Here is a 14,727-nt window from a genome sequence, read left to right as displayed (position 1 = left end):
AGACGATCTTGACAATGCACAGAGCTACTGGAGCGCTCAAGCAGCCTTCGAAGCGGAAAAAAGTAACTAACAAGTTGTCAAATAATTGAGACTTTGAAATAAAAACCAATTTTGAAAATCGAAATGCTTTTCTGTCCATGTTAATGTTTACAGACCGTCAAGTGCGTTATCAGCATGGAAAAGGTCCTTGTAATGTTTTCATATTAGATACATCTTTGAGTCTGGGAATAGAAGGATTTATACAGATGAGAAAAACGTTTTCTACCATAATTGATGGTAATTTCAAATTTCTTTATAAAGATGAAAAAACAATGAAATGCCATCTACAGTTTTATTGTCATTATCTGTGTCATTTAATTTTAAACAGGATAGAACAATATTATTTTACTCTCAAATTCAGAGTTTGCAAAGCATTTAGACGTTGATGAGAACGTCGCAGTTATTGTCTGTGGACTACAAACGAAGGTTCATCGGTATTATTCCAACAATTATGATGATATAAAACATTCTCTAGGTCTGTTTTGTTCTTTTCATAAAGTTTTAATACATATGTTACTTATAAATGCAGTTTTTATCATTTGCCAATACGTGACGAAAGGTTAAAATTGTTTTAAATTAAAATACAATGTATCTTCATTTAAAATAAGGGAAATAAACATCTTAGAAAACATAATCAAATTTAAGTATCATTATGTGAAAGTGAAAAATAATGTAATAAAGTTCAGTTTGTAAAAAAGATCAACATTTTTAACGTCAAAGTTAATGTTTAGATGACGTTGAGTTTGGTGGACCGTCTCCTCTAACAGCGGCATTTTTCCTTTCAATTGGATGTGTTCAAGATGGTGCCGGTATTTTGAAATTTTAAAAAAATGCCGAAAAACATTGCAAAATTCTATAACTAATAAAATTCATAACAAAATAAGTGTTATATGGTGTTTCTAAAATGTTCATCAAGTTTTGTTTTAAAATCAGGTCATACATATAAAATGGGGGCTTATGAGGTTTATCCAAGAATAATTCTTATTTCGGATGGAAGACCAACTGACTTTACGAATTTTATTGAATCGGATCGTTACGGTGAAGAGTCTCCGCACAATAACACTGAACGAGTAACATTTATATTCATTTTAGTAAAATTTCGCTTTTAAACTTATGTGAGCTCTTTCAATCAGTAAAAACATATTTTTCTTTAAATTATAAAAAATTAAACTTTAATATAACGTGTTTCATATATATATATATATATATATATATATATATATATATATATATATATATATATATTCATTTTACTCTTGTTTTAACCAAAAAAAATCAAAATTAATTGGAAGTCTTGTTATGGTAGAAATGTCGACTTTTTTCACTAAATGTCTGTACGATTTAGCCAGTTCGGCAGACAATACTTATGTTAAAACAATGACATAGTACTATATTCTATATACAGTCATCTGACAATGTTGATGTTTTGAAATCATTTTCTATCATGTTATATAGAAAGAAATGAAGTTACGATAGAATTTAATTTCCTATTCTAAAGTATTACATTTTTTTGACAGCACATAAATTTTTTGATGCAGTTGACGAGAAAAATAGGCAGGACACATCCAATATTTTGCATTCCTGTGGGAAGAGACCCTGATATTGTACCGTATTTTTCGTGCATGTTTCTTTTAGATAATTCTATCAGTATTATATTTGTTCAATGTAAAATGAAGGGATATTTAACAATTTTGAATCATTTTAAATTAGTTAAATAAAATTGGTTGATAACAATGCAAGGGATGTAAACCCAACTTACGTGACTGATAATATATAAAAAGTCGGTCAATTTCAACTTGAAAGTTTTTGAAAGAGTCATCGTTCCTTAATGAAAAGAATTAATTTTGACAAATATTTGCGGTAAATGACCAATCTTACTTCATATTTTGGTAACAAGAGAAAGTTTTGCATATATCTACCAAGAGATTTGTATGAATATCAAATTACTACAATATCTTAATGAGACAGGCGTTATCCATATAAATACTAATCCATATAATATATAATATAATACGTTATCCATATAAATACATATACTTCCGTGTAAATTAAAGGTGCAATTAATTGGACAATCAAAATTTTAAAAAATCCTTTTGATGGAATATCTTTATTTGAGGACAGCTTAAAATGATATTCTCTTTAAGAATAGTGAACCATACTTTTATATTTATCAGGTACAACATGTAGTCATTATATACTGAGTACCCTAAATAATATAAATGAATTTTAGAAAGTGAATTAAATCTTTTATTTTAGACAACATTAGAAACTATAAGTGCCGAGTCACGAGGAGGAAAGATAGTTCATTCAGACGATGCTGCACAATTCGCCAAATATTCACAAAATATAGTAAGACGATTAATTTTTTCAAACCTAATTTTGCTTTTATAGAAGTTTCTTTCATTTAGCTAAGATAATTGTTAAAAACATAAAGTCTTTTGAACATCCTTGACCTAAAGATTGTCGGTTTGATGGCTCTTGTGTGTATGAATTATTGAATTTCACAATATAAATCTATGTGAATGATGATAAGTGTCTGTTTTTTAACTAAGTTCAAATATTTAATTTTCACTAGATCACAGACTGTCCATTGTGTCTCATTTCTTTAAATGCTTCTGTTACTTTTGAAAACATTACAGAGATAAGGATTGAACTTCACTTTTGGCAAACGTATGCTCCTATATGTACTGACAAAAATCAGTTGTGTTCTAATAACCTTCATTTGTCAAGGTCATTGAAGCAATTGCTTGTTTATCATATTTATTGAGCTTTTTTAACTTTTTTGTTACATATTTATAACACAGAGAACGGCGTCGATGTTGTCTTTTGCTGTGGAGAATGATGGTGATGACCAAGAAAGAGTTATGATGTCCCTTGTGTGTACGTTTCCCGACAGAGTGTTTACAGAAAAAGATCAGGTATGTTCGTTGAATTAAAAGCTTCAAACCATTATTTTTAGATACTTTCCCCGAAAAAACAATTTTAAACATATTTCATTAAGCCGAGATGTATAAAATTTTATTAAAACTGGAATCAGTTGTTTACATTTAGAAGGACATACTTGAGTTATGTTCAAGAAAATCATCATTTTTGCCACCTGATGAGAAAGAGGAGGTCGGTACTGATACGGAAGTTCTCTTTGAGGAAAAAAACCCTCATATGCCTCCATTGGGTTCAAGGGTAAAACGAGGACGAGACTGGCGTTATGAGAATCAGGATAACTATGGTCCTGGTACCGTTATTGGGCACTCTAAAATGGGTAAATTTTGTACATAACATTATCTTTATTACACATTCAATTATTGGTTATAGTTTTTAATTGTTAAACGTTACTGCATTGGTCTGTTTCTCAAACGACTGGCACGTTTCTCAAAAAGAAAGCCTTCATTAAGGGCTAAATAATGGCATCAAGTTTCAATACAATATGAAGGATGCATAAGGAAATACTAGAAATTGTATTTAAACATTTGCCCGCTCATCCTAGGAATAATATTTGTATACCAAAAAATACAGAGGAACCAGGAAAATCGTCACGATTGTTTAGTTTACAGTATATATAATAAATGCATAACAGAACTTTTACATAACATGGTTTTGAGAAATCTTTAAATAAAGTAAAATTAAATGAAAGGATATTATAAATTAATAAGGTCAATGTACATTGTAGTCTAATATCAATTAAAAGAAAAATAATGTTATTATAGGATACTGCATCAAGAGTCTATTTAATGCTTTAAGGAGGATAATTTTTAAAGGGTTTCTTCTATTTATGTAAAGTTTTGAAACTCTTTATTGAGCCTATTGTTTTTGTTTTGCCTTTCTTAAGAGCTCACTATGGCTCGAAAATTGGGTACAAATTTTGTTCCCCATTCTTGTCAACAAGATTTCTCAGAGATGGCTCGATAGATTTTCTTGAAATATGCAGGAGTGATAGATAAAAATTATATCTTCAGGAATTTATTTCATTTCTTCCAAGGGTGACTTGCTATCGTCCATTTACTGTCCTGCAACATAAAGCTTGTGACATTGAGATCTCAAAATTATAAAGACTTGTGCATTCAGACTTTGTAGGATTATAGACATACACTTGTAGATGTCTTTAAACTATTTTGTTTTGTTCGTCATAACCGGAAGCACTTAATTTATTTCGTATAGAATTAAAGTATTCGTATTAAACCTTACATATGTCATCTATCTATTGTTAAATAAACAAAACAATTCTACTTCCGGTAAAATATCTCAACTATCTCGGATAACCTTTTTTAAATAAATGTTTTACCCATAGGATCTCCGAAAGTAGAGCGATTAATACACGAATTTAGATAGATGATAGACGTTTGATAGAAAATGTGTTTAACCGCTTTCATTTTGTCAACTGTCACTTCCAGTCCTCACCGGAAAAGTTCAAACAAATCAAGCTGTTTGAAAGCTTTACTGTTTTTCTTTGACAACTTAAGTAACATTGATAAACAATAAAGTACAGTTGTCAAATGTTCAGGAAATACTAACTTTTATTTCACTGAGCATTTCCGTTTGTCCATTTCCTATCAAGAGACAAAAAACAATGACTCCACGAGATCTCAAAAACGGTGACGACTTGAACAACCAAACTTTGTTGGATAATAGCCCTAAGTATGTATCTGTGTGAACATTAATTTGTTTGATTCGTCGTTACTTTCGGTAGTCACCGGAAGCACTTAAAAAAATGTTTTGCCTTAGTTTATTTTACATGGAGTGAATATATCAGTACACGATCTAATATATGTTAACTATACAATGTTAAATAAGCAAACATTCTTAATTCAGTTAGTTATATCAAATATCTTATGTAGCTATCCTTTTTACAAATTTTATACCCACGAGATTTAAGTCACTGTAAGTGATTGAGACGTGAAACTTTTATATATGATAGACAATTGATTGAATATGTGTTTAATGGGTTTTATTTTGTCAACCGTCACTTCCAGTACTCACCGGAAGGGTTAAAACAATTCATGTTTTTTACAAATTTAACAGATTTTTTGGGGTGTTTCATCAAGCATGATAAACAATGTTATACACTAGGCAAATGTACAAGAACTACTAGCTTTTATTTTCATAAATCACTTACGGTTCGTCCTTTTCGTGTCTCGAGACAAAATACCTTGTTTTACCAGGATCTCAGATTTGGCAGAAAATATCGATATTTCATCGTATCACTTAAAACAAAAACGGACGGAAGACCTACTCGTTACTCGTAACGAGATCTAGTTACGATTACATTTGTTATTAAATGCAATGTAGACTTTATGTTTTAAATTTTCAAGGAGACAAACATCATCCTCTATTTCTAAACATGTGTGAAATGTTAATTTCGATGCTACATTGTATATATATATATATATAAGTCGTTTTTATATTCTATAGAGGAGTGGCTGATTGTAGAATGGGATACTGGATCAAGGCGGCCTTATAGATTTGGAACTACGGGTACACCATCGGATAAATACGATGTAGAGCTATGCTGTGAACCACGTGTTTTGTTCAACGAATTGATTGGTACAGGCTGCCTTGTCACCAGGGGTAAAATCTTTCATACATGATTCGATCAAAGATTTTTTTCTTTAAATGAAATAGAAATTTTAAAATGTTTTGAAAATGTCTCTACAATGTACATGGTTGAGGAAGCTCGCAGGTTTACTGCTAATCAGATAACTTTACCAAAAACACTTTCAGCTACATTTATTTGACTTTAAGCTCTGAATTTCTTTTTAATTTCCTTTGGTCTGTGCGGTTGTTTGAGATGCCGTTTCAATAATGTCGATTAACACAATGTCGCCAATTTGATAGAATTTATAATTAACATGCAAATGTATGTCGGTTAACTCATTTTAAATTCTTGCTGATAATCCTAAACGGGCATGGTCACGATTCGGGACAAATTCTATTTTTCTGTTTTTGTTATTAACAATGCTTTTGAAATGTATCTTTAATTATCAAAAGAAATTTGAGAGTCTTTCATTGAATTATAAGCAAGATACAGGGCTTGTAATTATTCGTCATGTAAAGAAGGCTCGTGTCTCAATTTTATTTTACATAGGTTCAATACACCGGCAAAAATCTTTTTCAAGCTGATTTGTCTATCTTCTTATACATTTTAAGCATAAGTAAACATTTCCTAACATTAAACACTACAATTTTACCTCTGAAACTGGATTTTTTACTCTAACATTCAAAATGAAAACAAAACCTTTGTGTACATGGCAAGCAATTATAAGCTCTGTAACTCGCTTATAACTCAACGAATGACAGTCAAATTTTGGATGCCAATTTAAAATGTCTTGCTTATAATTAAGCATTGGAATAAATAAGACGAATCTCATTCTACTGCACAGAAGAAATGATATGAAATTTTAAAATCCATTTAAAGATACTAGTAATACATGTAGGAGGTCCATGTCGCTTCTTTGCAACATAACAAATCCTTAATCATTATATAACGTCGTTAAACTGCATGAACGCGATGTCATTTGTACGCGTAGTTCAACACGACGATAAAAGATATTTAAAAATTACATCAAATTGACATTTTACTTGCAAAAGTGTCGAACTGTTTTTGAAATTTATCATAAGCAATGGCATATCATTTCACTTCTAAGATCATAACTGAATTGATCGTTAAAACTTCAAACGCAACAAAAAGTTGAATCAATCTAAATTTTACGTTTATGATTTGAGAAATCAAATAATTCTACATACAACATAAAGCTGCCATTACTTTAAGGTACCAGATGTTTAATTGACAAAAAAAGGACTCTTGATAAGGTATAGTTATGAGTATTTTCCAGTTTCCAAAAATATAATTCTATAATATAAATAATGAATGCAAGTTAGGGATAACCCATTCATATACTTGAAATAATTGAAACTTTAAAAAATATGTAATATATAAGCCACGTATTCTCGGCCGAATGTAAAACGATTTAATAGTTGCAGTTCGTCACGCTCAAATGGATATGACTCTAGTTCGATGCACAGCTGATTGTAAAGATACTTGGAAAACAATCAAGATGACGTCCGGCTAGTTTAATTTGCAGATTGACTATGAAGAATCAGTTTTATTGGAGGCTTGTTTTATAAGTGCAATGCATATCAAGTTCATTGTCTCAAAAACACTTGGCTGCGAACAAGCATGCACGAGTTGTCCCTCCTACATTAAATTTAAAAGCATTTATCACAATATGGTGATAAATGCAATTAAAGATAAGGCCTAGAGCATATGATATGCCTTTATAAAGATCCTATATTTTATTCTTCGGATAAGGGAACAACTTTGAAATTTGTCACTGATCTATTTTATATGAAATTGAAAACACAATTTGCATCGTGTTTACAGAAACATAAAGGATACACCTTTCTTCTTGGGCATTTTTATATCCTCTGAACAAATAGTCAATAATGACTTTTACAAAATATTTACCTTTTGTTTTGTATCGGCAAATGCCAAACTATGCACAAGAAATTCATGATACAGAATTAACATTGAAAACAATGTTAAGTGTCAATTTTTACAAAAAAAACAATTTAATTTACAAACGCACTCTTTATCACACTTTCAAACAACTTGCTAACAGTTTATCAAGATAAATATTTTTTCTAAAAGTGTATGGGAATAGGCAGAGGCATACGCCTACATAATTAATGGCTAGGAACATTGTTGGAATGTGACAAAAAGATGTATTAAACAGTCTTTAGCTTGCTGTGCCTTACCCCCACCCCCATATCATTTTTTTTATATTTTGAGCAGCGTATGTTTTTTCGTTACAAAAATAGACTTGCAAATCTGTTATTGATCAAAATATTTTCTAGGGAAAGACTGGATTTGGGGAAATCAGGATGAAGGTGCAGGAAATATTGGTTCAGTTTTGGTATTTCAAAGCTTTGGAGCAGTACTTGTATGTATTATGATACAGATAATGTTAAAAAATATGAAAAAAGATTTACAAATATGACCTAATATTAATTATATATGATATAGTACATTTACATGTACCAAGGTCTCACTTAATTTTCTTGATAAAAACATTTATCTTTTTTATCAGCCGGAACAACCCTTGTCTCGCATTGTAAAGCAGTGTTTTCTCCTGTTCATAACTTTTTCATGCTTTCTCACTATAATCAAAATTTATGATACAATAAAATGTGAAAACATATTTTTGAGCGCTTTATCTTTAAGCATATACACATCTAATTCCTGATGACATGTTCTTGGCAGTTGCATTGATTTTAAAATGATATGAGTTAACAGTCACCAAATTGGAGGCTTTTGTATTTTCTTTTAAAATTTCAACGAAGCTCACTACTATGGCTAATAATTGCATGTTCGTCACTGCAAATTTTTTTTAATTGTAGGTGCGATGGCCGCATGGATTGATAAAACAATACAGATTTGGACGTGATGGATGCTTTGACCTTGAAATAATGTATATATTTCTGTAAAATATTATCCCTCCCCCTAGATATTACCCCTAATGCTAAAAAGTATCAAGCAAAGAGAGCAATACAAATAACTCATAACTGAATTCATTTTAAGTGGTTTTAAAACACGCCCTCCCAGATAGCAAGCTTACGTAGGCCCAACGTTGGCTTATGGTTGTAAGGTTGGCTACATATCGCTGTTGGTAGAACGACATAGGACCAACATTGGACCAACCTTGTATTTATCACTGTTGGTGCATTGGCATCGTTCCAATATTGGACCAACGTAGTTCATCCAACATTGGTACATAAACATTGTACCAACGTTGGGCCAATATCAAATTGATCTCGGTGGGCGCGTATACACTGCACCGAAGTCGGGCCGACAGACTAAAATGTGTTTTGAATTTTTATATACATGATTATTTTACAGATGAACAAAGTATATAATTTTAAAACTGGCGTGTCTTTGAAAAAAAACTATTGACTAAAAGTCTTTTATAATTAAAAATCTTTAGATTAATTTAGATTTATATTATATTGAATACATTTTAAATAAATAAATAATGGTTACTATAAATATAAATGTATTTGAATTAATTTCAGATTTAGAATTTTAGTTGTTTATGTACATGACTATACAGTATTATGTGTGACCATCATGAAGCATTTTACTTGTCTACACTTTGAATGAAATGCAGTATCAATGCATAGTAACTTTTCTGCACTCGTAAATGAAACATTACCGCCAATAGAACTGTGATGTCATTTTTGACAAATCCATCAGAGTAACTTGATCTTATGCTATCATCATGGCTGCCAGTGCCTGCAGGAATAATGTAAGTATGCAGATGTTCTTTTACAGATTGTTATTATATATGGATGATTATTATACAATAATGTTCTTAAAACTTTGAAATGAAAATTCGAAAGCAAATTAATGGCAATTTCCTTGTAGTACAGACATCCTCCTGTTAATGCTCAAACTCGGTGACATGGCTGTCTCCTATATTATTTGTAAAGATGAATAGAACCATGCAGTTTATCGGCTCAAGTTAAGAAACATCTAAGGTAACTGAATTTAATATTATGATAGGCCATATTCAATATTTAGGGTAGGAATTAAAGACACAATTTTTTATCATTGATGTGAGATGATCAGAATATGTTAGGGCAAACTGATATAATTGTCCTCAATGCAGCTTTAATAAATACTTCTGTCGTTTGTTTTTATGATAAATCATCGGCATGATATATGCTGATAATATTAGATCAGAAGCTGTGGGTCTTGCACAGATCTAAAGAAGGTTGGATATAAACAGACCCCCCCCCCAACAGTAAAAAAGCAGTAACATTGCAAAAAAATTCTGATACACATATCAAAACTTTGCACAGTAAAATAGGCCCCCTTCCCGCAAACAAATTTATTGTTGGATTGAAAACTAATAAGACACAATAATGTATTACATTTTTTTAAACCGTTATATATTGAGGATTTTTTCTGCATTATTACTTTTAATGTAAATGCAATTCTATTTATGTCAATTTCAATTTAATATGTCAATATCAATTTATTTTTTCCATTTTATATGATTATTTTTTTAATTTACAGCAGCATTTTGCGAAAACCGGCTTTTGAAATTATCAACGAGGTCAGAACTAGAGAACTAAACTGGAAGTGAACTAAAGATAGTGACCAAACGCATTTATTGTGATTCGTTCTTCATCTGATTGGGAAAGAGGATGAATATAGGAGTAAAGAAAACAAATAAAGAAGATTGAAGGGATGTGAAAGTATATAGATTGACTATCAAAAAAAATTGAAAATTTGAATATTAATTATATTTCTGTGAGAAAACAATAAAGATTAGACTTACTGTTAATCTTTGTGAGATTGTTTTATAAGGACAAAGTTTGGGGAATATTGGTTGGAATAAATCGTTGCCCCAACATTGGACCAACATTAAAACTGTCAATCTGCTGACAGTGGGCCAACGTCACGCCAGCGTGTTGGTGCAATGCTGCGCCGATGAGCAAAATTACATTGGGCCGATGTTATTTTCCGACATTGGGCCCACATAAATGATAACATCGGGCCAACACTGGGCCAATATAAGCTTGCTATCTGGGCTGGTGTTACATTGTAGTGCTAAATAGATATGGCATGCCAAATCACAAAATGAACTTAACATATGTTCACTGTTTTACAGGTGAAAAACAATGTTTATTGACCGTAAACGTAGTTTACTAATCGCAGAACTATACTTAAACCATTCCTTTACTATTGTTTTCATAAACCATATTCAACGGATGGGAATTACAGTTAACAATTGCTAATATAAATTTGTCTGTCTGTAATTAATTGAACGTCATAAATATAGTTTGCTGATAAATATAGATTGGAATCTGTAAATACTAATTAGCATTCGTGAACTTTTGTGAAAAGTTTTTGAATATTTTCTTTTTAATTCGTGAAACAAAATTAATCAACATTGTTAACTGTTGTTCACAAATCGTATTTATAACATGAGCTATGTCTTGCAATTGCAAATGATTGTTTTTAGTGCTAAACTAGTTTAAACTTCTGAAACATAGATTATTGCGTTAACTATCATGTTTTACATGTTAAAATATAGATTAGCGTCGTTAACTATAAGAGACAACTAATCCTAGATTATCGACTGTTAAGCTTTACTAAGCTCATTTTTGTGAATTTGATGTATTATTGGTATCTAGGTTTTTCACAAAATACACATCAATAAACCTAAAAGAACCGATTTTTCCAGGAATAAAAACGAAATACATTATACTAAAAACATGTTTTTTTCTTATTTCTTCAATTTTAATGATAAATGATTTTGTTTTAAAATCGCACACTGCATCTTAAACGTCGGATTTTTATGAGTTAATTCATCCTGTTATAAAGACCATAGTCCAATTTTCAAAGTAATTTATGTATGTGTGATTATTTTTTTTATAACTTTTACCCCATCGGTAGGTTGCTAAGTTGTTGTCATTGGCAGTGTTGGTTTTTTTTGGCAGTGACCCATTCTCGCCGGAGGCTATGAAACATCTCAAAGATCAAATGCGGAAAACTGTATCTAATCACATTAGAGAGGCTCGATCGGATGCCACAGAGGGTAAGATGTTCAGTAAAAATTTCATTTGTTTGTGGATGGTTCGATTAAACATAAAGTATATTGATTTTAATTTTTATTTAATGATAAAAACTATAAACGTATTTCAATGAATTTACCTGCTATAATCAGTATCATACTTTAAACATATTGAGGTCTGCATTCGATCTAAAAATATTTTGAATTTAATAATTATGCGATTTGTTTTTGTTTCATTTTTATTAAAAAGGTATTCTCTGGGTCCGCTTCGTGATTTTTTTCAGTCAATAAAGGTTATGTGTCAGTCTTTGCAATTTTAGAAATGCGGCTTCGTTTGTTGGTTTTGGAGGGTTTTCGTGGGTTTTTTTATGAAATAGAATATTCTTGTATATCTTGTAAATTATTAGTTGAATTTGATCCAAATGATGTCCTCCATTTATCAGACATAAAACATTTTATTGATATGCAATGTAAAGTTGACTCCTTTTTTGTACGGGAATAGATTTTGAAAAACCATCAAGTTTCTCCTCTAAACCGCGTGTGGAATGTGAGAAAACGCCAAACGTTGACTTGTTAGATAGCCCAATTCTTCCTGTTATAAAAGGAAGATACTTCAAGAATAATAAAGCCTTGGACAAATCAGCTGATATTGAAATAGATGGCCCAATATTTACACCTGCAATAAAACAGTGGTGGTGGAAAGACGGTGAAGGAAAATGGCTTCCATTTCCAAAAGAGGAAAATAAAAGGATAAACAAATGTTACGAACGTTATCCAAAATCAACTGTTGTTGTCTCAATCCAAAACCAGTCGTAAGTCTTAAATGTTATTTGATTTGGTAAACTTTAAAATTCATTAGAGCAAAATAATGCTTATGTTAATGTTACTTGTTGTTATAATACGCAAGGTATTTATCATGTTTAACATTTAGTTACAGGGTTGTGATGGCAAAAAACTTAGTGATAAATCTGACGACAAAAAATGTTTTCCAGATAAAACTCCTAAAACACGGGTCAAGTCCGTGAACAAAAGCCAACAAATTCAACAGTATTAAATCCAAGAAGCGTGGTTTAAGAGAAATTTGAAATAAGTGTTATACTTGCTTTTTTATTGATTTGTTCGCCTTTTTTTGCTCAACAATCTTCATCAGTAGATGAGATTAAAAGAGACTTCTTACAAATTAGTTTTCAGACTTTACACTCATGTGATTTAGAGCAAAAACTTTTATCTAATATGTGGTCACACTAAAGCCAGATATTGTAAAATCAAACTATTTATACAAGAGTAATTTTGGCCCCCGACGTTTTATCCAAAAATGACCTTGTAAGCGCTCTCATGCCTACAAATTTTGACGGATTTTCATTAAATTTATACCAAATGTTTATACCACTATTACCTTGGTCAAGTTCCTAAATCAGCCTTGGTCGATAGACTTGATACTAGTATACTGCTTGACCGGCGGGGGACCCAGGAATTCTATTCTTGTTAAAAAGATATTTTTCCTGCTTGATATAAGGTATGGTTTATTTATAAATTACCAATTATCAATTACTGTCACATGGCACAAATAATCGATTTAAGACTATTCCTGTATGTACGACCCTTAAATTTATGGAAGCTCATAATCACATTATTAAGGTATGTGAAAGGAATTTCTTTGTACTTCACCTGTCACAATAAACGTTAATTCTTATATCCTAATGATACAATAGGTAAATCTGAAGTTATTCACACATTTGTTTTCAGCTGTACCTTCTCTTTAATGAAAATATGAAGGAAATGAAACATTTTACTTTCGTTTCATTTGATATTGTTTAAACATTAATTTTGACTCCTTTATTTTATTGAATATTGTTTAAAGAAGTGGCAAAAAAAAAAAATGTTTAAACATATTGTGGTCCGCTTTCAACAAATGAATATACTGTAGCATTGCGATTTTTAAAACACACACACACACACACTAATCGCTAAAGTTTTTTTTCATTTCATAAATATCATTTTTTCCTCTTTAGGTCCATTTTGTTGTATTCTAGATCATTTATAATAATTTGTGTTTCTTTGATGAATGAAATGTATTTTACTATATTTTTTTTCATTTTTTTAGATTAGCATATTTTGATCATGAATACGCTGTAAATTATTCAATATCAATTCAATGTAAGAATCAATGATTTACATAAGGGTCTGGCCACGGATAGTCACCAATTTTATTTATATTTTATACATAGACACACCTAGGTGTAAAACGCAAAAATACATTTAAAATTGCTTGGGGTAACCGTTGCCATGGTAACCGAGGCTAAAGATGGAAAAATAGCAAAACTTTCCTACTTTAAAGGCATTTTAAAAGGTTTTGTCCAATAATATAAACAAAATCATAAACATGGCAAAACAAATATGTATCAAAACAGAAAGCAACCTTTCTCCTATTGTCAATTCTAATTTTAATGAAGAAATTAATTAAGAAACGAATACTCTCAAATGTTACCATGGAAATCGTTAAAAAAAAATTGAAATCGGAATTTTACAAATTTTAATAAGCCGAAATTTTAACAGCCTTTCAATGTCTGTTCAATAAATATTTTATATACGAAAATTGACACCCGTTGCTATGGTTACAAGAAATGGGAACAACTGAAAAATTTAAGATGATTTTAATCAGCTGAAACTCCAGATTTTTAATTTTTTAGCATTTGTTTTCGTTGAAATTTGTACAGATATGCCTTTATTCTTATCATATACCACAAAAGGCTTTTTTATGCAAAAAAGTACCATTGCTATGGAAATTTAACTTGACATGTGAAAAATAACCATTTTAAAATTGTTCACCTCATTACCATGGCATCTGGTCTCAGTTTTAAATATGCGTTTCTCTATAAAAAGTTTTGTAAAATTACAAATTTTCCAATAATATATTTAACCCTGGGAAGCATAAGTTGTGCATATCACTTACAAAATCATCTCAAATTAGCATTGGATTGCCATTTTTACAACTTTACTCTTTCTCTTACCATGGCAACAGTATATAAATAGTGCCTGTTTGGGAGGGTAACAGTTGAAATTGACACCCCGAGAAAACCATTGTCAACCGACGCGAAGCGGAGGTTGACAATGG

General features: G+C 30.7%; 1 protein-coding gene and 1 long non-coding RNA gene across 2 annotated transcripts; both read left to right on the top strand.

Moving 5' to 3' along the window:
- The first annotated feature begins 79 nt into the window (after positions 1 to 79).
- LOC128176196 (uncharacterized) lies at positions 80 to 14,622 on the top strand. Its single transcript, XM_052842341.1, has 14 exons — positions 80 to 276; positions 401 to 514; positions 771 to 848; positions 973 to 1,109; positions 1,557 to 1,643; positions 2,296 to 2,388; positions 2,844 to 2,957; positions 3,091 to 3,298; positions 5,446 to 5,601; positions 7,888 to 7,973; positions 8,431 to 8,501; positions 11,539 to 11,636; positions 12,115 to 12,424; positions 12,544 to 14,622. Exons 1-14 carry the CDS (start codon positions 138 to 140, stop codon positions 12,635 to 12,637), a joined length of 1,785 nt encoding a protein of 594 aa, XP_052698301.1. The 5' UTR covers positions 80 to 137; the 3' UTR covers positions 12,638 to 14,622.
- Positions 9,219 to 10,273, top strand: LOC128176198 (uncharacterized). The gene is made up of 3 exons (XR_008242753.1): positions 9,219 to 9,335; positions 9,455 to 9,567; positions 10,109 to 10,273. It is a non-coding gene; the product is annotated as an uncharacterized LOC128176198 (long non-coding RNA).
- Positions 14,623 to 14,727: the final 105 nt, after the last annotated feature.

Source organism: Crassostrea angulata, chromosome 3 (genome assembly GCF_025612915.1).
Source record: "Crassostrea angulata isolate pt1a10 chromosome 3, ASM2561291v2, whole genome shotgun sequence".
Classification (NCBI taxonomy): domain Eukaryota; kingdom Metazoa; phylum Mollusca; class Bivalvia; order Ostreida; family Ostreidae; genus Magallana; species Magallana angulata.
Note: the sequence above shows the minus strand (reverse complement) of the source record. Positions and strands in the feature narration are given on the sequence as shown.

Coding starts and splice junctions, on each gene's coding strand:
- LOC128176196 (XM_052842341.1), top strand. CDS start 138: ATGTTAATGTTTACAGACCGTCAAGTGCGTTATCAGCATGGAAAAGGT. Junction 515..770: donor TGATATAAAACATTCTCTAG/GTCTGTTTTGTT, acceptor GTTAATGTTTAG/ATGACGTTGAGTTTGGTGGA. Junction 5,602..7,887: donor AGGCTGCCTTGTCACCAGGG/GTAAAATCTTTC, acceptor AATATTTTCTAG/GGAAAGACTGGATTTGGGGA.